Source organism: Bufo gargarizans, chromosome 2 (genome assembly GCF_014858855.1).
Source record: "Bufo gargarizans isolate SCDJY-AF-19 chromosome 2, ASM1485885v1, whole genome shotgun sequence".
NCBI lineage: Eukaryota > Metazoa > Chordata > Amphibia > Anura > Bufonidae > Bufo > Bufo gargarizans.
Genome location: NC_058081.1, coordinates 363,912,232 through 363,940,115, shown reverse-complemented (window position 1 = coordinate 363,940,115; position 27,884 = coordinate 363,912,232). Strand labels below are relative to the sequence as shown.

The window sequence follows — 27,884 nt, the reverse complement described above, 5'->3', positions numbered from 1 at the left end:
AAATTATGCCGGCTTATTGTGTTTTTTAAGTGAGCGGTCAATGTTCCCCACGGGCTATTACCCTATACACCTGATGAATATATGCACTAATTATCAATCCTAGAGAATGTAGGTTTTGTATATATGAATTTTTATAACACATCGGCACGAAAGCACAGAGCACTTTATTATGTGTATCATGTATCGTGAATTTTTGCCAGTATTTTAATGTAAATTATGAGAATGTTGTCTATTACCACTTAGTAATTATCAATGTTACTGTATTGACACTTCATAAATATGCACTATGAACTTATATGCATTGTTTGTATGCACTGAAAATAGGTGTACAGTTTGAGAAATAGAAAAGTTGAAATAAAAATGTACATAAAAAACAAGCAAGAATTTAGCGTTAAAAGTTTATTCATTCAACATCTCACATTACAAATATTTAAAAATTATATGCATACTGGTATAAATAGTCATTTGCAAACTATTTAATAACATTAATTTTTCACTAGCACTTCAACAAATGAACTCTTTAAAAAAGAACTTGTGTTATATAACTTAATTAGAGTAAAACATACAAAAATATGAACTTAAAAGTGAAAATGACTTTAATAAAAAAATGAATTATCTTTATTTAAAATGCTATAATAAATACTACAACCTCCCCATACACAGTAAAAACTATGTGTAAATTCAGCCAAGTGGTACAATTAACTGACATACTTAAATAACTTTTTTTCCTTCTGGTAAATGAGCAATACAATGGAAAAGAAGATAACATTAGGGATTAGTAAAAACTAGACACCCACTTGTTAATAATAATAATAATAATAATTTCACTTTCAAAAAAATATAACAAAGGAATCTGATGAAAATTATAAAAACTAATTATGCTTTCAAATTTAAAAATATAAAAAATAAAACAGTTGAATACAATATTGTCCCAATTCTTACAATGTTATCAATCACAGTAGCTTTAAACCCTGACTGTCTGGAGAGGCACAAGTCTAGAAAAGGCTTGCGCTCCTCCTGCATGCCAGAGGTTAAAAGAAGGTAACAAAATAACGCCAATGACCAAAACCTCTTTTATTCCTTTTTTTAAAAAATAATCTCAGTTTTATATTAGTAGAAAGATTGATTTCTGATTCTTTTCTTTAGAAACACCAGCAATAAAGAGGATTACTAGAACAGTAGAAAACGACATCTTTAAATGCCTGCAATTAAAAACAATGAAGAATTACACTGCAAAGATCTCTCAAAAGTCAGAAATAAGTATTGCACATAACAACTTGAAGTTCAACTCGCCACAATATATTATCATATTCAAGTTTTAAATCACCTTTTAACTGAAGGCTTAAACTCTTCAAAAGCAATAAAAACATAAAAAACAAACTTAAAAAGGAAAACAAAAAAAAAACCAACAAAAAAAAAAGGTGGGATTATCAAGTCTTTCCAACAGCATTTTGAAGAAAATGCTGGTCATTCACTGCAAACATATTAACTTGCATTATGCAGAGGTCTGTGTATGGAGAAGTATATACTAGGCCAAAGCATTGGGCAGTGAGGGTTTCCATCACGAGGAAACAAAAAATAATGCGGCTCTCTTTTACAGTGCAGAAGAGAGTCATGTTCACAACCTGGCATGGGATGCTTGGGCTGCTTTACTGGTACAAGCACTGCACTCACTGCTAGAAAGGCTTATTCAGAAGAAAGCAGGTTACAGAAAACCAAAAACTTCTGGCATGTGAGAAGACGAGGACTTATGCTATATATCACATGCTTCGCCCCAGCTAACAAACTGAGGTGGCGACTATTGGCCGAAGAGGTCGATTATCTACTAGCATACGTTATACTAAAGCCATGAGTCCATACAATGGCGTAAGGTCATGGGGCTTTATGCTCTGTAAATTAAAGTGTTACAAAGTCTGTAAACACGCTTTTCACACAATAACAACAAGTGAATATTAGTAGAATAACTAGATTTTTTTTCCTTATATTAGTCATGCATACTAACATTACACATCTGGAACCCGAAGGTATGGTTTAATTTCTTTAATTTTTTTTCCACTTAAAACTTTTTTTTTTAGCTTTTTTTTTCCAAACTGCAGTCTTGTCTGCAATATAAAACACCTAACATTAATTTCGTTAATATGTAAAATGGCTAAACATTCACCAAAAAAATTTGCAATTTATATATTTTTTTTTCACTTCTTTAAAAAATGAGAAATATGAAGAAGCAGAATACATTTTCAGTTGTTACTTTTAAATTTCTATGCTACAATTTTTTTTTTTTGCATTTTTCCAAGGGACTAAAAAGAGCAGATTGAATTTGTCCTGTCCATGCGATATCTATTTTTATTTTTTCATCTCCTCAATATTAGATCTAGAACTGAATGAAACATCCACCAAATGCTTGGTGCGGGCTAGCATATTTGATGCCACATGCTTTTGTATCTCTGCAGGTTCTGAAGTTAGCATTACCAGTGCGCAACATCCATCATTCGCAATGTATGCAGAGCACTGAAATGTATAAAAAGCAGAATAAGAAAATAAAAATTTATTAAAATTATTTATCTTAAAAAATGAAGTTATATGAAGATCTCTCCGTAATAAAAGTACAAAAAGCTACTCTTTGCAATATGAAAAATTGAGGTATTGCATAAAGAGATATCCCGCCAGTGAAAAGTGGGCCTAAATGCTCACTGCTGGAAACATAAGATATATAAAATTAGTGCATAACAAGTGTACAATATGTGCATGACAAAAATAAGTTAGCTACAAAAACACTGTACCGAAAGTCAGCAGGTCATGTACAAAGGAAAATAAAGAGAAAATATTCTTCAAAGCTAGCTTCCAAACAGTGGTTTATTTCGGGAGTTAACCTTTTCCATGCCGTGGTGGAATCTAAACAAAGCCATCCAGACTACAGCACCTTGGATGCACAAGGGACTGCTGGACTTTGTTTTGCAAACATTTAGCAATGAAAAGGTTAAGTTATCGCCACTGTTTACTGGTAGGAATGGCACTCTAGCACACCCCAAGCCACCTACACTCACTTTTCAGCAGATGAAAGGACTAAAACAAACAGTCTGTCAATCCGTTGACTAGATGTATACGAGAGCACCCACCTATAGAAATGACGCTCGTCATTGGCTTTGTAAGCAGCTCCTCTAACAAGTTCTCTATAACCTTCAGCAAGTGTCTCCATTTCATAACATTTTTACCATACCCCTCTGATGGTAGTGATGCGTATTGAAACAGATACAAAGGAATAGAGAGAAGAATTATAAAATAAAAATAAAATAAAATAAAAAGGCAGGTTCATTGTTTAGTAACGTTAATGCTGAGGGGAACGTCAAATACCTCAATATTCTATTTTAAACCAGATCTCATTCTGGAAGTCAAAATTTGGTAGTAACAGAGGGGCTCCTCGAGAGATAAGCAGCAGCACTGAAGCAAGTCTTTGGTTTCCACAACCTGTGATAGCACTGTTTGGAAGCAATGCTCTTTTAAACAAAGTTACATCTGCAGTGTTCAGAAAAAAACGGTCAGTTTTCGGAGCGAGTACTTGCCTCTATAAGCTTACAGCAAGAAGTCATTGTAACCCTTTTGCAGCCAGACAGCACCAGGTTATGAACTGCCATAAAAGCTCATTGAATATGCCTCTGCAAATCTTGCCCTTCACAGCAGCAATACAAAAGTAAAAATCCCAAGGAACCTCTGTTAAACAATGTTCCGTGCAACCATTGCCACACTGATGTATGAATCAACTCTCAATCCCGTCATGCTAGTATGAACGGAATACTCACTTTAAAGGGCATCTGTCACTAGGATGATAAGCGAGTGGTTTGACTTTGTATTCACTACTTGGATTTCTGAACTGCTTAAGATGATGGACCAAAATAGGGGCTGTATTACACCTACAGATAAGCATACCGATTATCGGGAAGGAAGCTTTCCTTCCTGGCAATCGCCTGCTTGTCTGTGAAGGAGATCGCCTCTACTACATGCAACGATCTCCTCAACAATATGCCATCGCTCGTCCCCATACAGAATCATTATTTAGCGGGCAGCAGAGTGTTATTAGACATCATGATCTGCCACCGGCAAATGGTTTTTTAACCTGCATAAAAAATGCAATTGCCCAGTGAATGGGTAACCGATGGCACTTTTACACAGGCAGATCATCGATAATGAATGCTTGTTAGCAATGAGCTGGGAAACCCTCTGCAGGTCTAATACAGAACTAAGTAAGCCACTGTAAGCGAAGAGTGTGATCCCTTGCAGTTACTCTCAAAATTTCTTAAGCATTTGCTGATTAGGACAAGGCAAGGAGGTTCTGTTTATATCATGTGCTTCAAACTAATCAGCAGTTCAGGAAGCCATATAATGGATACAAGCGAACATGGATGACCTAATGTAAAGGCAATCTATGGTAGTGACAAATGTCATTTAAAGGGAACCTGTCACCACAAAATGCAGTGCAGTCTACAGGCACCATATTATAGAGCAGAAGGAGCTGAGCAGATTGTCATGTAGTGTTGTGGAAAAAGATTCGGTAAAACCTGTATACAGTTATAGCTATGTATTTCTGACTTCATTTGTACACAGGGTAGTGTTATCAGTGATTGATAGCATTCTCTGTGTAATTGTGTATACATAGATAGCTGTCAGTCATTGATAGATAGGTGATGGTACTAAATTCAGAAAAAGCTGAGATAAATGCATACATTACAAGTTTTACTGAATATTTTCCCACTATATATCAATCTGTTCAGCTCCTCCTGCTCTATAACCTGCTACCTGCAGACTGTATGGCATTTTGTGGTGGCAGGTCCTCTTTAAAGTGAGCCTGGCAAACACACACAATAGAGACATGCATATTTCAAGGTGAACCATTTATCAGAAAGCTCTATGTTTCAAGCACCTAGTGCCTCAACAGACTACACTCGGATACATACCAGTTCAGCCTACAAAATCACGGCTTCTACTTTTTGTCCGCAAAAGCGACAACACATTCAGTATGAACGGGAATTGTGCAGTTCCAAACAGACATAACTTTTTCTCAAGATGTCTTGAAGGGTGTTGAGGTCACTCAGTAGCACATTTGTGTGATGGGTAGCAGCAAAATTTCCAAGCATAACAATATTGCACATTGGATATAATGGATACATCTGCTTGAATATACAGGGCAGTGCTTTATACTGACTAAAAAACCCAAAATATCCAACCTCACATCTGTACTGCGATAATTTATATGAAGCTTCAAGCTGCCTCAGTGGCTGGAAAAGATGAGTGCTGGCTAAGTTACTTGGCCTGTAAAGAGTTAAGGCATCAAGATTATTCAGTGGTATAAGCAGCTTAAAGTCTACAGTGCCAAAAGGCATTAAAACTAGGTAATGAAAGTTCCTTAGCCAAACACACAAGCTAGCTCCGAATGGAAAGAGTTTGATTTAGAATTATTTATATCTTTTGCATTCTACGAACTACAGCAAGAAGGGAGGGGAAGCTTCAAGCAAAAGTGACAACTACTCCAATGAGATACGGCAAAGCAAATACGGATAGGCAGCCATACAGTACAATGCAACGTCACTGCACTACCCATAGCCAAGCAGAAGAAGCAGGTGTATAAAGTGACATTATGCTGAGGGAAGCCCTTCATTGGTCCTTTGATGTCCAAAGGGTAATAATACATCTGTATGACTCATGGGAAACTGATGTGTGCCGCCACTATACTCTCAGGCAGCAAAGGGGTTACTACAGCAACAATGGGCTCCTCTGTTAATGGCCGGAATTCTAACTGGAGGCATTACAAACATCCAATTCCATCCTTGAGGTATCTTTCAAGTGTTCGGTGTCAAAATGGAGAACAGAAGCTGGCACCTGATATAGGTTAAGAGTCGAGTTAGGACTATAGATATATATTAAGCATCAAAAATAAAAAATCTATACATTTGTTCTTTCTGCGCAGAAAAAAAAACCTGCCTTCTGTAATTCCACTTCTCTCAGCTTTGGTAGGAATTTTTCTGGGGAAATATGGGTCATAACTGATACCGTGTTGGTTTTTAAAAAAATCTTTAATTATTTTTTTTTTCACTGAAAAAATAAATAAATAAGTGCACTCCCCTCAGTAGTAACTTCACTCAACATTTACATTCTTAAATAGCCCACGTGTAAAATACTTCAAAAGGAGATTCCGCCAGTTATGTGGATGCCAGAACAGAAAGAAAGTGACAGTGGCTTAATAGAAAAGATAAATATTGGAGGCATCTGCCTTTTGTTTTACCCCTTACCAAAACTGTCCACAAACAATGCTGCTTTCAATTTTCTCTTGCTTTTTGTGTGTGTGGGTTATTCATTTTCACAATAGGCAATTACTAACTTCCACTAAAAGGTAAAAAGCAAACAAAAAAAAAAAAATCCCCAATAAATAGGAAATAAAAAATCCCCCCTAGTAAAAAATAAGCTGTGTCAAACAGACCCATAGTGTTACTGTGGATGCATGGTTACATTAACAGTAATCTTCTGTTAATTTTTTATTTAACAATAATTTAATTAAAAAAAATACTCTGGTTTTCTTAATAATTATCTAGTTGCAAGCTCTCAAACGCTTCTCTTTGAAAAATAAAAAAAGAATTATAATAATATTAGTTGCAGTCTCCCTGCTCCCTTGGTTTTCGATGAGGACAGCATGAAACATGCATGCATCAGAGTGATATTGTTATGAACAAAAAGGCTTTCCAATACAGTTCTCAATGACACAAGACTTTACAAATACCTATGGTGTAGGTCATTCTTTCGTTATACTATTGTTAAAATACAGACTACAACAAGAGGACATGCTTTCCTAAGGATGGTAGGAGGGTTAAGAGAACAGAAGAGTGCACTTATTTGGATCCTTGGAAGGAAGTTAAGCAACGGGTGGTTCAATTCCAACGGAATGAAATATGCCTTGGGCGATCTCCTCCCTCCTTTACCAGCGGCTTGTGGAACTCCCGGCCAGCACGTGAGTGGATAGCAGCCCAGCAATATTCACAGTAATACTGCAGACAGGTAACATTAGCACAGAAGAACGGAGCAAATTTGCCACTGCAGCGCGCTCCTTGACACTCGTCACACAGCTGGTCATCCAAGACATATGGCTTCACCTCCACCTGAACACAAGACAAGCAGAGGCACAATCAGAGGAGATGCAACAACACTTAAATAACGTGTATCCTACATGTACTATACAGAGACCCCTTCTTGTATTAACTTCTGGGCCACAAAAGCTATCAAAACCTTAGACATCTAAAAGAAATGATTATAACCTATGATAGTGGTGACCTTAAAGGGGTTGCGTCACTTCAGCAAATGGCATTTATCAAGTAGACAAAGTTAATACAAGGCACTTACTATTGTATGGTTATTATCTTTATTGCAGCCTTGATTCATTTTTCAAAATCGCATTTTAGACAGTTCGTTTCTAGCAGTCAGCTTCTCTGGTGCACATAGGCAGGCAAATGCAGCAGCTCCTGTCCGGCCACCTCATATCTGCACTACATCGGTGACCATAACTGCTGAATACGAGCAGTGTATAATGCAATTAAAAAAACTGAATGAAGACAGCAAAGGAAGCAATATGTACAATCAAAATACATTAGTTAGTGTCTTGTATTCACTTTTTATACATGATAAATGAAGTGAGACTATCACTAAGTAAAAAATAAAAAAATAAAATAAAAAGCTGCACTATGTTTCAGTCTGCAGTCTTCAATCCTTCTGCATCCTGCTCCTAGTTGCAGACTTTTCACATGTGGGCATGTGTCCTTCACAGTAATACATACTGAATCTGTGTGCTCAGGATCCTGCTGCCTTCCCCTGCAAACTACTTCTGTAGGCTTATTATAGTTTATGAATATGCAGAACCTGAAATCCACATACCCGCTTATCAATTTCTCCATGCTGTAGCTGAACAAAGCGGGCGCTGATAGCAGCTATATAACTCTGTTGATTGGAAAAGGCAACTCTCCCAGCTCCCTTAGGGTATTTTAGCTCAGGATCTGTGTCTATGCCAGCATAGCATACACCTCCATACAGACGGTCCATAATCATAGCTAGCTCCACTATAAAAAAAAGAAAATAAGGAAAAAGATTAGATGTATAGAAATCATATTAATCATAAACTGTACATCTAGTATAAATGACATAAAAATAGAAGTTGAAAAATGCTCTGTAGCTTAGAAACTATTAGGGTTCATGCACACGTCCAGGGTTCTGAAAATCAGCAGGTGTTCGCAGGCAAATCTGTGTGGTGAATCCGCATCAATTGCTGCGGATTTTACTAAGTGAATGAAGAAAATATGGTCAGGAAAAATAAAATAAATTGACACGCTGCGGATTTTAACCGCACCGCAGGTCAAAATCCGTGCGGAAAAAATCTGCATTGTGTGCATTGAGAATTTCAAATTCATATAGAATACAATGTACATGACCTACGGTGTGGATTTTCCGCACGCAATCCTGATCGTATGCATTTAGCCTTAGGTTGCGATAATGGCAACCCTTCGAATCTACTTTTTCAATTTTGTTTGTGGTCAGTGAATGGAAATCTCCACAGTTTACGGCCGGGAATACGTGTGATTGTCACAAGACCAGGGCAGATTTTCAATCAACAATGAAACTTATAGAATAAAATAAATAAACAGGCTTTAAATTGGAATACCCCTTTAACAAAGTGTTTATCATGGGCAGTGCTCCAGACTAAAAAAAAATACCTGGTAGCCATTGGCTCCTGAACTGAAAAATTTAGGAGCCAAATCAAATTTTTAGTCGCCAAATCGAAACTGAATCAAAATTTTGGTATCGTGACAACGCTACTCCGATCAGATCAGCATAGGGTTGTTTTGATACCAAAATTTAGATTCGCTTTCGTCACCATAAAGTATTGCGATACACAATACCGCTACCGCGCAAAAAAAAAAAACACCAAAAAAAGCCGCATGCATTTCGCATATTATGAAATGTTCGGCCCATAATAGAACAGTCCTATCCTATTTTTTGGGGTGACAAGATGACAAAAAAATGGCGAATGCTCACCGCATAGGAGATTTTTTTTAATAATTTAATAGTTTGGACAGCGCTATGTAATATGTTTATTTATTCTTTATATATTTTATATGTAAAATTGGGAAAGGGGGGATTTAAACTTAATATTTTAGGGTACTTTCACACTAGTGTTTTTCTTTTCCGGCATAGAGTTCCGTCCTAGGGGCTCAATATCGGAAAAGAACTGATCAGGCATATCCCTGTGCATTCTGACTAGAGAGCAATCCGTTCAGGATGCATCAGGATGTCTTCAGTTCAGTCATTTTGACTGATCAGGCAAAAGATAAAACCGCAGCATTCTACGGTTATATCGCCGGCGAAAAAAACCTGAAGATTTGCCTGAATGCCGGATCCAGCATTTTTTCCCATAGGAATGTATTAGTACCGGATCTGGCATTCAAAATACCGGAATGCACCCGCACTAAATCCGGACCCATTCACTTCTATGGGGCTGTGCACACGAGGGGTGATTTTCACACATCACTTGTGCGTTGCGTGAAAATCGCAGCATGCTCTATGTTGTGCATTTTTCACGCAACGCAGGCCCCATAGAAGCTAATGGGGCTGCGTGAAAATCGCAAGTGCGGATGCGGTGCGATTTTCACTCATGGTTGCTAGGATGAAAGTCTATTCACTGTATTATTTTCCCTTATAACATGGTTCTAAGGGAAAATGATAGCATTCTTTAATACAGAATGCATAGTAGAAGGTCAATATAATAAACATCGGTGGCGCACTGCGCCCTCCCCAACACCCCAGTATGATAAACATTGGTGGCGTAGTGCGCCCCCCCCACACACCCCAGTTTGATAAACAATGGTGGCGCAGTGCGCCCCCCCAATATAAGAAACATTGGTGGCGCAGTGCGCACCCCCCCAACACCCCAGTATAATAAACATTGGGGGGCACAGTGTGCCCCCCTCAATATAATAAACATTGGTGGCTCAGTGTGCAACCCCCCCCCCCCAACACCCCAGTATAATAAACATTGGTGGTGCAGTGTGCCCCCCCTCAATATAATAAACATTGGTGGCACAGTGCGCCCCCCCCCCCCCCCTCAATATAATGAACATTGGTGGCGCAGTGGGCAGTGCCACCAATGTTTCTTATACTGGGGTGTTGGGGGGGGGGGGCAGCACACTGTACTGGGAGTCTAAGAAAGAATCGAATGAGTCACTAAGTCGGATCTTTAGTTCTTTTCACCTGTGACTCATTCGATTCTTTATTTGACTCCCTGTACTTGTGTCAGTGACTCAGACTCAGAGCTGCTAGTGCTTGCCTTGCCTCAGCTCTGATTGGTTGGCGGGCGGGGAGGGAGGGGCTGGCAGAAGCAGCTTCCACTCTAGGATCAGATTACACTCCTCCCGAGCCCCTCCCCTCCCTGCTGCCAGCGGCTCTGCTGTTGTGTGCTGTGACCGAGCTGACTGAGACTGAGAAGAACATCGGCGGCGGGGCAGAGAACTATCAGCTCCTGTGCCCGCCGCTGTTCTACTGCAGAGATGCCGCGGAGGGTCTAGTCGCAAATGTCTAAAAAGTCTTGTCGCCATTTGTAAATTCTAAGTCGCATTGGCGACCATTTTGGTCGCCATCTGGAGCCCTGATGGGGCACCCAATCTGTTTCAGAGCTGCTGATTACATCCACACAGAACCTTGTGCAATGCGCTTATTTTATTAAGACAGTCGTTTTCCCTTTAAGTATGTGTCAAAAGATCTGTACATACTAAAAAGACACACATATATAAAGAAACCTACCAGCTCGCAGAGGTCGTGGGACACCTCCAACAAAAATAGTTTTCCGTGGATCGAGAGGCTGGGAGCCATCCATCACAAAATCACTGTCACTAAGATTCCAGGGCCGGATCTGAACCTGTAAAGCAATACAGTAACCTCTATAAGAAACAACCTGCAGTCGAGGAAACAGTAATAACGCATTTACATTCATGCAGAATTTGCCCCTTGGAAGAGAAGGTTAAACAGAATCACATTGTGTTCATTTTCATATAAGAAAGTTGCTGCAATCTCTCTGGCTAGAATCCTTAGTTTTAACTGTGCTTTGGAATTATTTTGCATAAATAAATATCAAATAAGGTAATTAACATTTTACTAATTCACATTTATTAACGGGAAGGCACTCCACAGGGCCTGAAACACTGAAAAAGAAGATAGCTGACTGCATGTAAAATTCCATTTCCTCCTGAGATGGCCCTGCAATTGGGTAGAGTGACCTCACACCACACAGTAGGGGCACTCAAGTACTTTTGGTAAAGGTTCACATAGCTGGGTCTGCTGTAGGATGAAGGTCCAAGTCGGAAAAAAAAAATATGCGAGATACAAAAACCAAACGGCGTGCAGCTCTGCATTCATATTTTTTTTTACAATTAACCACGCTTCTAAGCCCACCTAATGCCTTTTCTGATGACCACACAGTAATAGTGCATCTCCAAACAATAAGAATGTTCTCTTGGTGCCACCTATCAATAATAATGCCCCTTAGTGCCCCCACTCACAGTACTATGTCCCCAAAGTGACCCTACATAGTAGGATGTCCCCCAAGTGCCTCCTTCCTGCAGGATGATCCCTTGGTGCCCCACACAGAAAAATGCTCCTTTAGTGCCCCTGAAACAGTGTGATGCTTCCTTAGCGTCTCCCCACACAGTATGAAGACCCCAAGTGCCCCTTTAAAGTAGGGTGATCCCCTTCTTGAGGCTTCACTTAAATGCCCCCAGAACAAAGTGGGGTCCTCTAAGTGCCTCCTACACAGTATGAAGCCCCATTAAATGACCCCACACAGTGCTGCCCCCTCAAGTGCCCCCCAACAGTGTGATGCTCCCTTAAGTACCCCCCCCCACCACATATAGTGATGCCCCCTGAGGAGGTCACCAACATACAATGATGCCCCCTTATAATTGTATCCCCTTTAGTGGCTTCCCTCAAAATTATGCCCCCCTCACACAGTTATGCCCCCCAGATGGCCACCCTCACAGACTTGTACCTCTAGTCTGAATACTTAACTACCCAACATTCACCAACGAACAGAGAAAAGCATGTCTTCTCTGCACTGTGCTGTCTGTGGCTCAGTGCAGCAGGTGTGATGACGTCGCACCTGCTGAGTTTAACTAAGGGCAGGAGGGGAATGGTGATGGCTCCCTGCTTCACCATTGTATTCAACTGTACCTGCATCCTGACGACAAAGATATGGTTGAAAGTGGGACATACAGTAGTCTGGATAGCTGGTGACTGTAGTCCTCCAGTTGAGTATCTCTGCCACAGAGCATTGTGACCTGGGAAGGGGGGGGAATTTGATTTTATATGCCATCACAAAACTTTTAAATATTGTTTTGGAGGCCAAATCGGAATTGTATTTGAGGTCTATAAAATTTTACTTGTGGATGAAGCATCCAGGATATTTACATTCTTCAGTTATGACTAGGGATGAGCGAACTTGTGGTTTCAAATTCGGCATACAAGGTTCGGGTTATCTAAGAATTCCTTGAAAACACAAGTTTGCTCATCCCTCGTTATGACTGCTGTTTCCTCTATTCCACTAGGACCTAGCTATCAATCACTAAAATAAGTTCTGAGGCACACTGCCAGTCTGTTCCTCTATCGACTATTCTCTATGATCTGACTGCATGCAGAGTATATGCACAACCCCGCCAAAAAGTCACAATGAATGCTGGGATGATCTCCCTTACAGCAAGGTTAGAATGATTATAAACTACAAGTAAGCAAGCAATCATTAAAGGGAACCTGTCATGACCTTTATTCTGCATACTAACGGCAGAATAAAGTAGAGAAAGGTGAGTTTATTCCTGCGGTCTGTCATTTATAAGTAGTTGAGAACCAACATCACAATCATTGTAGTCTGGGCCTGGAAAAGAGTCCCGGCCACCTGAGAAGAGTCATGGTTATTCATGAATTCCTGCTCTTCCTGCCCACCTGCTGATGACTGACAGGCTTCTACCTCAGTGTTTCCCAACCAGCGTGCCTCCAGCTTTTGCAAAACTACAACTCCCAGAATGCCTGGACAGCCTTTGGCTGTGCGGGCATGCTGGGAAGTGTAGTTTTGCAACAGCTGGAGGCACACTGGTTAGGAAACACTGTTCTACCTATTTTTTCCCTTTCTCTCTAGGAGAGAACTGCCAATCATCAGCAGATGGGTGAGAGAGCAGGAGATTAGGAATAACCAGGACTCTTCTCAGGTGGCCATGACTCTTTTCAAGGCCTGGGCTGCAATGATTATAGTGCTGGTTCTCGGCAACCACTTACTTTTAGCTCATGAGTGACCCCGCTGAGATCAGCACGTCTGTCACTATTTTATACTGCCCTCAGTAAGGTCAGCATAAAGTTGATGACAGGTTCCCTTTAAGAATAAGCTACCCACGTTGGACCAAATGAGCCCAAGAAGGAACCTGGAGGTCTTCTTTGAGCATTATGCTAACAAGTAATGCTAAGCATCGTCCAGGGCAGGTGATATTACATTGCTGCTTTTATTAGGTCAGAAGCCTCTTGGAGGATGCAATAGGATCTAACAACAATCTGATGTCTAAAGGACCTGCCTGCTGGCCCCCCTTTAACCAATTTATTTATATGAATTGTGCATTTATTGTCCAATGGTCACCAGGCTATTGAAATCGGGTGTAATTTGCACAATTTAATTGACTTCTGGTTTTATTGGGGTAGATATACCAAGACCGCAGTTTCACATGCCAGTATTAGACTGAAGTCTGTTGGATTAAGTCGCATAAAATTTGAGACATGGGCCCCCCTAATAAATTTGGCACATTTTCTGGCAGTCCATACTCAAGTCAGAAAATCAAATCTACACCAGCTATCGGGCCTCTGTAGGACCACCCCTGCCCACTAAGCACTATCCCCTTTTCCTTGACACTTTTATGATATGGTGAGAAAAGTTGCAAACCATGGCGCAACTATCGTGTGTGCCATTATATGACTTATTTCATTAAAAGTTGCTCCATTTAAATTTCATACAACGCTTGTAACACAACTAATTCAGTAATTACAGATCTAAAGACAGAAGATCCAATCATCCTCCCCACTAGCACATCTTGTGCTTTTTATATACCGTATTTTTCACCACATAAGACGCACTTTTTCTCCCCCCAAAATGGGGGAAAAATGCCCCTGCGTCTTATGGGGCGAATGCTGCCAGTTTTAGATCGCAAGCTGCGATGTACGAGCGAGCACTTGGGGAGGGACTGGGAGGAGGAGCTGGAGGCCGGCAATAGCGGCGGGGCAGTGCAGTCACGCCGCATAGCCCCGCCGCTCAGGTATACTAATATAAAATGTCTTATTCAATTAATAGTTATTAAATATGCCCCTTCATTCCTAATAGTACCTTAAATCTTAACCGCTTCAGTAGGGGTGGGCGATATGGCCTAAAATCTATATTGCAATATAATTTTAAGCATGTGCGATATGCGATATATATTGCGATATATTGTTTTCTATATTGGGGGGGGGGGGTGCTTAAACTTTTTTTTTTTACATTTAAATAACTATTAGCCTCCTTAAGGGCTAGAACCCTTGTCATATTCACCCTAATAGAGCTCTATTAGGGTGAATAGGACTTTACACTCTCCCTGCTGCCCTGTGCATAGTGCACTCAACAGCAGGGAGCTGACCATGGCGCTAGCCTCTCATGTGCCCCCCCCCCAGCCTCTGATCTGCCCCCTCTGGTAACGCAACCCCTCCCTCCCCAGTATTAATCATTGGTGGCAGTGGCCAGTTCCGATCGGAGTCCCAGCAGTGTAATGCTGGGGCTCCGATCGGTTACCATGGCAGCCAGGAGTCACGCTACTGAAGCCCTGGCTGCCATGGTATGTTAGTGAGCAGCATTATACTCACGTGCACCGTGGCCGCCGGTCGCTCCTTCTCATAGGTCTGTGCGGCGCACTGCTAATGCTGTAAGCATTAGCAATCTGCCGCACAGACAGAAGGAGTGCCGGCGGCCACAGGGCACGCGAGTATAATGCTGCTCACTAACATACCATGGCAGCCAGGGCTTCAGTAGCATGACTCCTGGCTGCCATGGTAACCGATCGGAGCCCCAGCATTACACTGCTGGGACTCCGATCGGAACTGCCCACTGCCACCAATGATGGGGGGGGGGGGGGGGGGGGGGGGGACCCTGTGGGATATGGCCGGCACATTCATTGGTGGCGCAGTGGCCACAGTCCCTCCCCTCCTCCTCCTACTCGGTCCTCACTGGTGTTCAGCGGCAGCCGCGCACAGTGGGGAGGGACTCCCTCCTTCTCCCTCCACTGTGCCGGCCGGCTCAGGAGAAAATGGTGCGCGCAGAGAGCGCGATCATATCGCGGTCCAGCGATATGGTGAAAATCCATATCGTGGCCCAAATTTATATTGCATATCGCCTATACCGCCCACCCCTACGCTTCAGTACAATGCAGGTCGGGCGGGCGGCAGCGTAACTCCCTGATGTCACGTGCCTGTGCCGCCTACTTTATGAATGAAGCAGGCGGCGCAGGCAAGTGACGTCAGTGAGTGACACGCCGGCCGCCTGGTCTGCCTGCCTCCATTGTGCTGAAGCGGTTAGGATGTACGGTACTATTAGGAGTTGGGGGGCATGTTTAATAACTATTAATTGAATAAGACATCTTATATTTGCATACTGGAGCGGCGGGGGGGGGGGGGGAGAATCTGTGGATGACATTTTATGGGGGACATCTGTGGATGGCACTGTTATGGGCTGGGGGGGTCTGTGGATGGCACCTATATAGCAGTGCCACCCACAGATCCCCCCCCCATAACAGTGTCCGTCATCCACAGATCCCCCCCATAACAGTGTCCGTCATCCACATATCCCCCCCATAACAGTGTCCGTCATCCACAGATCCCCCCCCATAACAGTGTCCGTCATCCACAGATCCCCCCCATAACAGTGTCCGTCATCCACAGATCCCCCCCATAACAGTGTCCGTCATCCACAGATCCCCCCCCATAAGTGTCCGTCATCCACAGATCCCCCCCATAACAGTGTCCTTCATCCACAGATCCCCCCCCATAACAGTGTCCGTCATCCACAGATCCCCCCCCCCATAACAGTGTCCGTCATCCACAGATCCCCCCCATAACAGTGTCCGTCATCCACAGATCCCCCCCCCATAACAGTGTCCGTCATCCACAGATCCCCCCCATAACAGTGTCAGTCATCCACAGATCCCCCCCCATAACAGTGTCCGTCATCCACAGATCCCCCCCCATAACAGTGTCCGTCATCCACAGATCCCCCCCCCCATAACAGTGTCCGTCATCCTCAGATCCCCCCCCCCCATAACAGTGTCCGTCATCCACAGATCCCCCATAACAGTGTCCGTCATCCACAGATCCCCCATAACAGTGTCCGTCATCAACAGATCCCCCATAACAGTGTCCGTCATCAACAGATCCCCCATAACAGTGTCCGTCATCCACAGACCCCCAGTAATAGTGCCATCCACAGACCACCATTAGTTCCAAACCCTCCAAACACACAGCACACCTTTTGGTTAAAAATATTTATTTTCTTATTTTCCTCCCCAAAAAACCTAGGTGCGTCTTATAGGGCGAAAAATACGGTATATACCTGTGGCACAGCAGGTTTTTACTACTAATGGGCTATTCAGAAAAGGAGAGTATTGGCAGCACTTTGATGGCTTGCCTCGTTCTGAAAATGAAGACCTTAGAAGGCACACTTGAAGTTGTCAAGATAGGACGTCCCAACCTGTTAATGGTTTCAAGTCTGTATGGAAACACTGGATGGACTTTTTTTTGGCAAGCTCCAACATTAGGCGATACTTGTACTTAACTTACCTTGCATGAATAACTACAAAGAGAAAATGATGACATTTTCGATAATGAATACTCACAGGCTTATCTTTAATGGTAGGGCTTGACACACACAGGTAGAGCTTACTATCCTCTTCAATGCAAGCATCAATCAGAGCTTGCACAGAACTTTCATCTTGAAACAGCAAGAATGCATAGCCTAGGTTATAAAACAAAAGGCAATTAAGTACATGAACCATAATATAATGGAATATTAAATGGAAAGTGATACCAGTGTTTCCTTTATATTAGGGCACGGTAGAACGCCTGACAAAGTACTAGAGGTTCCAGAATAAGGCAACATTCACATGAATAGAAGTAGTCCGTGCTTGTGCTGCGGACCACAAACTGCGGTTGTGTAAATCCTGAATTGCGGTGTGGACCCATTGAATGGGTCCGCAATATACGGATAATGCAGTGCAGAGGCACAGATCCAAAAGCCGTGGGATTCCGATCCATGCCTCACAGAAATACACAACCAGGGATAGTGCAGCATTATTAGAGCACATGTAATTTATCCTTCATTATTCCTTTTACGTTTCATACCCCATTATCACAATGGTGTGTATCCACATCCTGAACAATATGGAGTACAATATGTTATACTGCAACCAATGTGCTATTTTCTGTTTGGCACAAAGACAAATTCATAAAATGTAAAATTTTTTTATTCCAACTGAAATACCTTTTGGTGGGAAATAAGATTTACTCTCCGCTTTATGTGGCCAGTCTACAATCAGAGGACCAAACCGACGAAAACTAGCAGTTATTTCATCTGAAAGAAGCATAAATTGGTATGTTAGTTCAATAACAATAGTGCTGTTCAACATTACTTCTCCATAAGACTGCAGGTAAATGTCAAACTCTGCTCTACTATACATGCACATTAAATCAGGAAAACACGGGGATAACCAGACAATTATATTAGCATTGCATTTGGCCATATTATGGCTCCATGTAGGTTCAAAATATACAGTTCATACACATCCATTAAAAGGCCGTGTGTATAAACCCTAAGGCCCCTTTCACACGGGCGAGTATTCCGCGCGGGTGCGATGCGCGAGTTGAACGCATTACACCCGCACTGAATCCTGACCCATTCATTTCTATGGGGCTGTTCACATGAGCGGTGATTTTCACACATCACTTATGCGTTGCGTGAAAATCGCAGCATGTTCTATATTCTGCGTTTTTCACGTAACGCAGGCCCCAGAGAAATGAATGGGTTTGCGGGAAAATCGCAAGCATCCGCAAGCAAGTGCGGATGCGGTGCGATTTTCACGCATGGGTTTTAGGTGACAGTCTATTCACTGTATTATTTTCCCTTACAACATTGTTATAAGGGAAAATAATAGCATTCTGAATACAGAATGCAGAGTATAATGGTACTGGAGGGGTTAAAAAAAAATAAAAAAAGTTAACTCACCTTATCCTCTTGATCGCGTAGTTCCCGGTCCCTTCTTTATTAGCTGTGGGCTAAAGGACCTGTGGTGATGTCAGATCACATGCTCCATCACCACGGTGATGGACCATGTGATTGGAGCATGTGATCTGACGTCACCACAGGTCATTTAGCCCACAGCTAGTAAAGAAGGGACCGGGAACTACGCGATCAAGAGGATAAGGTGAGTTAACTTTTTTATTTTATTTTTTAACCCCTCCAGTACTATTATATTCTGCATTCTGTATTCAGAATGCTATTATTTTCCCTTATAACCATGTTATAAGGGAAAATAATACAATCTTCAGAACATCAATCCCAAGCCTGAACTTCTGTGAAGAAGTTCGGGTTTGGGTACCAAACATGCGCGATTTTTCTCACGCGAGTGCAAAACGCATTACAATTTTCCCGCAACGCACCCGCCTCTTATCCGGGCAAAAATACTGACGCCCGTGTGAAAGAGGCCTTAGGAATACCAATTTGGGTAGATCCACTTCCTCACCTAAACTCACACTAGTACCTATACTATCAGATTCAAGTAAATAGGGCTGAGCTGCAATGTCAAATACTCTTTATAGTATATTTATATTTATCAGCACAAGCTCAGAGAAACGATATACAGTGGATATAAATAGTGGATATAATAGGATATAAAAAGTCTACACACCCCTTTAAAATGTCAGGTTTCTGTGCTGTACAAAAATGAGACAAAGATAAATCATTTCAGAACTTTTCCCCCCTTTAATGTCACCTATGAACTGTACCACTCAATTGAAAAACAAACTGAAATCTCTTAGGTGGAGGGAAGAAAAAAAAAAAAATACTAAAATAATGTGGTTGCATAAGTCTGCACACCTTATGGGGATGTAGCGGTGTTCAGAATTAACCACTTCCCATCTGGGCCATTTGCCCCCTTCCTGACCAGGCCTAATTTTGCAAAACTGACATATCTCACTTCATGTGGTAATAACTTTGGAACGCCTTTATTTATCCAAGTCATTCAGAGATTGTTTTCTCGTGACACATTGTACTTCATGATAGTCATAAATTTGAGTCAAAATATTTCACCTTTATTTATGAAAACTTCCCAAATTTACCCAAAAATTTGAAAAATTCGCAATTTTCTAAATTTCAATTTCTCTGCTTTTAAAACAGAAAGTGATACCTCATAAAATATTTATTACTTAACATTCCCCATATGTCTACTTTATGTTGGCATCATTTTGGAAATGTCATTTTATTTTTTTAGGACGTTAGAAGGCTTAGAAGTTTAGAAGCAATTCTTCAAATTTTTAAGAAAATTGCCAAAACCCACTTTATAAGGACCAGTTCAGGTCTGAAGTCACTTTGTGGGGCCTACATAGTGGATACCCCCATAAATGACCCCATTGTAGAAACTACACCCCTCAAGTTACTCAAAACTGATTTTACAAACTTTGTTAACCCTTTATGCGTTCCACAAGAATTAAAGGAAAATGGAGATCAAATTTTTAAATTTCACTTTTTGGGCAGATTTTCCATTTTAATCCAATTTTTTCTTTAACACATCGATGGTTAACAGCCAAACAAAACTGAATATTTATTACCCAGATTCTGCGGTTTACAGAAACACCCCACATGTGGTCATAAACTGCTGTATGGGCACACGGCAGGGCGCAGAAGAAAAGGAACTCCACATGGTTTTTAGATGCCATGTCCCATTTGAAGCCCCCTGATGCACCCTTACAGTAGAAACTCCCAAGAAGTGACCCCATTTTGGAAATTAGGGGATAAGGTGCCAGTTTTATTAGTACTATTTTTGGGTACATATGATTTTTTGATCATTCATTATAACACTTTATGGGGCAAGGTGACCAAAAAATTGGTTGTTTTAGCACAGTTTCTATTTATTTATTTTTACAGCGTTCACCTGAGGGGTTCAGTCGAGTGACATTTTTATAGAGCAGATTGTTACGGACGTGGCGATACCTAATATGTATACTTTTTCTCATTTATTAAAGTTTTACACAATAATAGCATTTTTGAAACAAAAAAATTATGTTTTAATGTGTCCATGTTCTGATAGCTATAGTTTTTTTATTTTTTGAGAGATTTTCTTATGTAGGGGCTCATTTTTTGCGGGATGAGGTGACTGTCTTATTGGTACCATTTTGTGGGACATACGCGTTTTTGATCACTTGGTGTTGCAGCTTTTGTGATGCAAGGTGACAAAAATTGCTTGTTTTGACACATTTTTTTTTTTTTTTTTTTACAGTGTTCACCCGAGGGGTTAGCTCATGTGATATTTTTATAGAGCTGGTTTCTACGGACGTGGCAATACCAAATATGTCTATTTTATTTTATTTTTTCTATTTTAAATTTTTTTTTTATTCCTTACTTGGGGACCTTTTTATTTTTACATGTGAAACTTCTTTTTTTATTTTTATTTTTTTCAACCCTTTATTTATTTTTTTACACTTTTCGTCCCCCATAAGGTCATACAAGACCTCTGGGGGACATTTGCTTCCCTTTTTCTTTTCACTGTTGATTTCTCCTGTAACTGGGGCTGACATAGTAGCCCCAGTTACAGAAGAAATGCATCCCCCAGAGAGGCTGTACAGCGTGATTCTGCGCTGTACAGCCTCAGAGCAGGGCTGATCGAGGTCTGTGAGAGACCTCACACAGCTCCTGCAGCTCCGGTCCCGGCGGTCACATGACCGCCGGGCCGGAACAGGAAGCGCACAGCGATCTAGAAGGCAGGGACACCTGGGAACTGTCCCTGCCTTATCTCTGGGTTGCCCTGCTGTCACTGACAGCGGGCAACCCGATCAGCAGCTGCACGATTAGCGTGCAGCTGCTGTTTCTGAAAGGACGTTCAGAAACGTCCGTTCAGAAATAGAGGTCCACCCATAGGACGTTTATATCCTATGGGCGGACGTAAAGCGGTTAAGCAATCACATTCAAAATCATGTTAAATAGAAGTCGGCATACACCTGCCATCATTTAAAGTGCCTCTGATTAACCCCAAATAAAGTTCAGCTGCTCTAGTTGGTCTTTTCTGAAATTTTCTTAGTCGCATCTCACAGCAAAAGCCATGGTCCACAGAGAGCTTTCAAAGCATCAGAGGCATCTCATTGTTAAAAGGTATCAGTAAGGAGAAGGGTACAAAAGAATTTCCAAGGCTTTAGATATACCATGGAACACAGTGAAGACAGTCATCATCATCATAACAGTGACATTACCAATAACTGGACGTCCCTCCAAAATTGATAGATACAAGAAGAAAACTGGTCTGGGAGGCTGCCAAGAGGCTTACAGCAACATTCAAGGAGCTGCAGGAATATCTGGCAAGTACTGGCTAGGTGGTATATGTGACAACAATCTCCCGTATTCTTCATATGTCTGGGCTATGGGGTAGAGTGGCAGACGAAAGCCTTTTCTTACGAAGAAAAACATCCAAGCCAGGCTACTTTTTTCAAAAACACATCTGAAGTCTCCCAAAAGCATGTGGGAAAGGTGTTATGGTCTGATGAAACCAAGGTTGAAAAGGTGCCTCAACAAAGTATTAGTTTAAGGGTGTGCACACTTATGCAACCCTATTATTGTATTTTAATATTTTTATTTCCCTCTACCTAAAAGATTTCAGTTTGTTTTTCAAAATAAATTATATATATATATATATATATATATATTTATACACACACACACACACACACACACACACACACACACAGTAATATATATATATATATATATATACACACACACACAACTGTCATGTAGTGATTGTGCTGTGATGGTGGATATAAAGGCATATGTAAGAATTTTATCTATATTATTTTTGTTATAAAGGCTACATTCAAACGATGGTCCTTAAATAAGGTCTGTTTTTTTCCACTGATGCCTTTAAAAACGATCCCCTTCAATTGTACGCGGTTGGTCAGTCCATGAAAGCACACGTGAATAACCAATGCATAAGAAATAAAATGGCCGTGTGAATAACCCCATAGACTACTATTGTCCTTAAAAAGTCAGTCACACAGCTGTTTTTCGTGTGAATGTAACCTCATTTACATCACCTTCAGTCTATTGAGAAACTGTTAATATCACGAGTTGTATTCGTAACAAGTTAAACCTTGCTGCATTAAAGGGGTATTCCGGTTACATTAAGTTATCCCCTAGCCAGTCCAGGAGGACATCCTACCAGTCATTGTCAGCTTTCCATTTATGAATGTGTATCTACAGATACAGTTGCAAGAAAAACGTATGTGAACCCTTTGGAATGACATGGATTTCTGCATAAAATGTGATCTGATCTTCATCTAAGTCACAACAATAGACAATCACAGTCTGCTTAAACTAATAACACACAAAGAATTAAATGTTACCATGTTTTTATTGAACACACCATGTAAACATTCACAGTGCAGGTGGAAAAGGTATGTGAACCCCTAGACTAATGACATCGCCAAGAGCTAATTGGAGTGAGGTGTCAGACAACTGGAGTCCAATTAATGAGATGAGATTGGAGGTGTTTGTTACAGCTGCCTTGCCCTATAAAAAAAAAAAAAAAAAAAAACACACACACCAGTTCTGGGTTTGCTTTTCACAAGAAGCATTGCCTGATGTGAATGATGCCTCGCACAAAAGAGCTCTCAGAAGACCTACGATTAAGAATTGTTGACTTGCATAAAGCTGGAAAGGGTTATAAAATATCTCCAAAAGCCTTGCTGTTCATCAGTCCACGGTAAGACAAATTGTCTATAAATGAAGAAAGTTCAGCACTGCTGCTACTCTACCTAGGAGCGGCCGTCCTGTAAAGATGACTGCAAGAGCCCAGCGCAGACTGCTCAATGAGGTGAAGAAGAATCCTAGATTGTCAGCTAAAGACTTACAAAAGTCTCTGGCATATGCTAACATCCCTGTTAGCAAATCTACGATACGTAAAACACTAAACAAGAATGGATTTCATGGGAGGATACCACAGAGGAAGCCACTGCTGTCCAAAAAAAACATTGCTGCATGTTTACAGTTTGCACAAGAGCACCTGGATGTTCCACAGCAGTACTGGCAAAATATTCTGTGGACAGATGAAACCAAAGTTGAGTTGTTTGGAAGAAACACACAACACTACGTGTGGAGAAAGAGAGGCACAGCACACCAACATCAAAACCTCATCCCAACTGTGAAGTATGGTGGTGGGGGCATCATGGTTTGGGGCGGCTTTGCTGCATCAGGGCCTGGATGGTTTGTTATCCTCAAAGGAAAATTGAATTCCCAAGTTTATCAAAACATTTTGCAGGAGAACTTAAGGCCATCTGTCCACCAGCTGAAGCTCAACAGAAGATGGGTGTGGCAACAGGACAATGACCCAAAGCATAGAAGTAAATCAACAACAGAATGGCTTAAACAGAAGAAAATACGCCTTCTGGAGTGGCCCAGTCAGAGTCCTGACCTCAAACTGATTGAGATGCTGTGGCATGACCTCAAGAAAGCAATTCACACCAGACATCCCAAGAATATTGCTGAACTGAAACAGTTCTGTAAAGAGGAATGGTCAAGAATTTCTCCTGACCGTTGTGCACGTCTGATCTGCAACTACAGGAAACGTTTGGTTGAAGTTATTGCTGCCAAAGGAGGTTCAACTAGTTATTAAATTCAAGGGTTCACATACTTTTTCCACCTGCACTGTGAATGTTTACATGGTGTGTTCAATAAAAACATGGTAACATTTAAATCTTTGTGTGTTATTAGTTTAAGCAGACTGTGATTGTCTATTGTTGTGACTGAGATGAAGATCAGATCACATTTTATGACCAATTTGTACAGAAATCCATATCATTCCAAAGGGTTCACATACTTTCTCTTGCAACTGTAGCTGTAAATCACCAATGAGCAGGTATATAAAAAAATTACAAGTTACACTGAACTTCTTCTGATAAGACTATATAATAATCTGCTCCGTTCCTCCTGCTCTATAACATGCTACCTGCAGTTTCACTGCATTTTCATTGCAACAGGTTCCCTTTAAATTTAACTCCGCTCTGCCACATCTGAATGTGCAATTTCTTCTCACGAGTTTAAAAGATGAACAATATATTAAATTTAGTAAGTATGCAGATCCTACTTTTTAAGGCTTTGATTTTTCAGAATAAGACGCAGCAGGTACTGTTCTCCATTTAGTAGGTTGTATTGCAGGGATCAGCAGCCTTTTGTGAAACTACAACTCCCAGTATGCACACTTAGAAATTAATGGAGCTGTTCTATTGACTTTACTCACCTTCATCGATATCAGGAGGCAAACCACCCACAAACACTTTGCGGGAATAGCGCTCCACTCTTTCACCATTCTGATGTGGAAAACAGTGAGGAGACCCCAAGCCGCTGTGGAGAGTTTGATCACTTCGACCATCATCCAAGAAGCCGTCTTCCATTGGAAAAAGAGAGGACTGGCCTGACGAAACAATACAGTATATTAAATAAGAGCACTTTACTTGCATTCAACCTTATGGGTGAGAAATGGGTGTAAATGAAACAAAGGGAAGCCCCAAAACAACCAGAGTAAAGTGCAGAACGTACTGATTTCCAGTCTTTTCCATGTTATGTCCTTAAATATATAATCCCTCCATATTGAGGAATTTAACTCTTAACCCAAAGCCCAGGAGCCACATTACTGCAGTAATACAAGCCAATCCGACCAATATAAGCCACCCGACTACAATATGACTGGTACAAGGAAGATCTTCTAAATTCATCCATATATAAAAACGTGTATACCCATTACACAGGCAGAAGAAAACTGCCATAGAAATCAACCCATAAATTGTATTGCTCTGTTACTTTCATACAGCACTGAAGTGGAGCAGTTCACTATGCCAACCAACCAGTTTGTATATATAAAAAAAAAAAAAATGGCATAATTAGTTGTTGGAGGCAAATTGAACAAATCACAATATGCAGAATTTATCAAAAGGTGCTACATCAGGTTTTCTTTTCGCACTTTTACGCCATGCTCAACACTTTTCCAAAAAGTAAAACAGGCTTAGCTTGCGGAGGTGTGGCCTCCATAGCCAGAGAAATTTACTATAATTTACACAATTATTGTTCTAATCATGGCAGAAATTAGATAATATTGTAGCATAAATTAGGTGCATCTCACTCAGAACTAGAAAGAAACAGTCTTGAAGAATCCCCTCCAATACGACTACCGTCACGTATGGCTCAGAGAAAAATGAGGTGACAGTTTCCTGTAAAATGTGCTTCAAAAGTTGGCAGTGGAGAGAGCGCTACATAAGAGAAGGAAAAAAAGAGTGGGTGCAAGTGAGGAGGAGAAATGGAAAAAGTGTGGATTAAAGGGGTTGTCCGAGTTCAGAGCTGAACCCAGACATACCCCCATTTTCACCCAGGCACTACCCTGACTTGAGCATCGAAGATGCTTCGATGCTAACATCAGGGGGGCTGCCTGGGTGAAAATATGGGTATGTCCGGATTCAGCTCTGAACCCAGACAACCCCTTTAAGCAGGAGAACATTGCATTAGGGGCATTAAAATGTAGATGCTTTTGAAATGACCCATATTACATAGCCTTACCACCTCATAGTGATTGCATATAACCATCTGTTCCTAGCCTACTGGGAATAAACATTTAGAGGACTAGTTTCTATTCTCTGTTATACACAGTCTAATTTAAAGGGGTGGTTCAATTATTTACAAGTGATTACCTATTATAAGGATAGGCCATCACTATCTGATCGGTGGGGGTCTGACACCCAAACCCCCCGCTGATCAGCTGTTCTGCAGTAGCTCCAGTGACGGAGCTGGCTACTGCAATGCTGAAATGAATACACGTATAAAACCTATCACTACAGTACAAAGTACAGTTCTGTGCTAGTGAGCGAGTTACACTGACTTTCCAAAGCTCAGCCCTCCATTCTATGGCGAAACGTCTCATTACTTGTTATGTCTGCACAGTGTGTGTGTGTGAGCTCTTCAGCTCTAGGATAACTCACAGTGATATTAGCATAGTCATATTCAATTAGTGACATATCTAGAAATGACTAGCCCCTACAGAAAATTTTTGAATGGGGACTCCTTCCTCCAGCAACCCCCACTCCTGTTGCTAGTCAAATAGCTCTCTGAGGCTGGGCCCAGCAGCCGCCCCGCCCGTTTCCTACACACGTATACTGTATATAAAATAACTGGATATTACTGTTGAGGGGGTCCTGACAAAATATTTTAGTCCTCCTCCTGGGCGAGTCCCTTCTGAGTCTGGGCCCTGTAGCAGCCGCATCCCCTGCTCCCACTATAGCTAAGACCCTGTATTTAATCATGTTTGATGTATAGGAATCCAAGAATTGAGTAAACAGGTTTTAATTCTTATACTGTGAATGGAAAAAAATTTTTTTATAAAATAAAAATAAAAAGCTAAAAATAGTGAAGATATGAAAAGCAGCCATGGAGTTGCTATGTGCAGAAAATAAGAGGGGAGCAGTAATTGTAAGTGCAGCCCTGGAGATGGGCTGAGCGCTGCTGCTTTTACTCATCAGTGCAGAGAATGCTACCGATCCAGCAAATGGCCATACTATCAGATGCAGGGGGGGCTCTTTCACAAGCGCAAGGTACTATAAGGGTGATGCATACAATTACTTTTCAGCTGCTATTGACTACTACAGTTACAATTGTAATGAAAATCATCTCAGGACTGCAAACACATCTTTTCTGAAATAGGACAGCCCCTTCACCCAGGAGAGGGAAGATAGCTGGCGAGACGGATTGTTCGCTGAGCCTCGATGATTCCAGTGAACACAGGTAGATTTAAAATGGCACATTGCTGGAGAAGACAATGCACGGTGCACGCCAGGCACTGTCCACCAAATGTGACGGAAGAAGATCAACACAACAGCACTTGTGCGAGACCTCCGGAGGAAAGGGGGTGGACCTTCTCTGTGATAGGGAATCAAGGTGCAGGCGGGGAAGGATACCACTGCACAACCCCTCTAATAGCGATTTGTTCAGTTCCTATCCCAACCTACATGCATTTGGCCTTGTTTTCTCTGAATCTTTTTCTTCTTCCATATTGTGTAAGAAAACAGGGGATGTATTTACGATGACTATTTTCCTCATAATTTTCATAAATTAACCATTTTTGCAGGTAAAACAGCTGTATTGAATGTAAAAACCGCACATTCCAAAAAGTGTGGCTGCAGGTTCTCCACTATAGATCCTATTAATCAATTAAAACTTTGTGAAAGATTTCTTAAAGGGAACCTGTCACCGGGGTTTTGTGTATAGAGCCGAGGACATGGGTTGCTAGATGGCCGCTAGCACATCCTCAATACCCAGTCCCCATAGCTCTGTGTGCTTTTATTGTGTACAAAAAACGATTTGATACATATGCAAATGAACCTGAGATGAGTCCTGTACGTGAGATGAGTCAGGGACAGGACTCATCTAAGGCTCATTTGCATATTTATTAAATTGTTTTTTTACACAATAAAAGCACACAGAGCTATGGGGACTGGGTATTGCGCACGTACTAGCG

The 27,884-nt window shown here is 41.3% G+C and overlaps 1 protein-coding gene across 1 annotated transcript in view; it reads right to left on the bottom strand.

Moving 5' to 3' along the window:
- Positions 1 to 384: 384 nt before the first annotated feature.
- CPEB4 (cytoplasmic polyadenylation element binding protein 4) overlaps positions 385 to 27,884 on the bottom strand; it is a 61,698-nt gene continuing 34,198 nt past the window's right edge. The window contains exons 4-9 of the mRNA XM_044280736.1: positions 24,624 to 24,797; positions 17,609 to 17,698; positions 16,965 to 17,083; positions 10,828 to 10,942; positions 7,912 to 8,093; positions 385 to 7,142 (exon numbers count right to left, since the gene is read on the bottom strand). Of these exons, the coding sequence (XP_044136671.1) occupies positions 6,915 to 7,142; positions 7,912 to 8,093; positions 10,828 to 10,942; positions 16,965 to 17,083; positions 17,609 to 17,698; positions 24,624 to 24,797 (908 nt within the window). The 3' untranslated portion in view covers positions 385 to 6,914. The remainder of the gene's footprint in view (positions 7,143 to 7,911; positions 8,094 to 10,827; positions 10,943 to 16,964; positions 17,084 to 17,608; positions 17,699 to 24,623; positions 24,798 to 27,884) is intronic.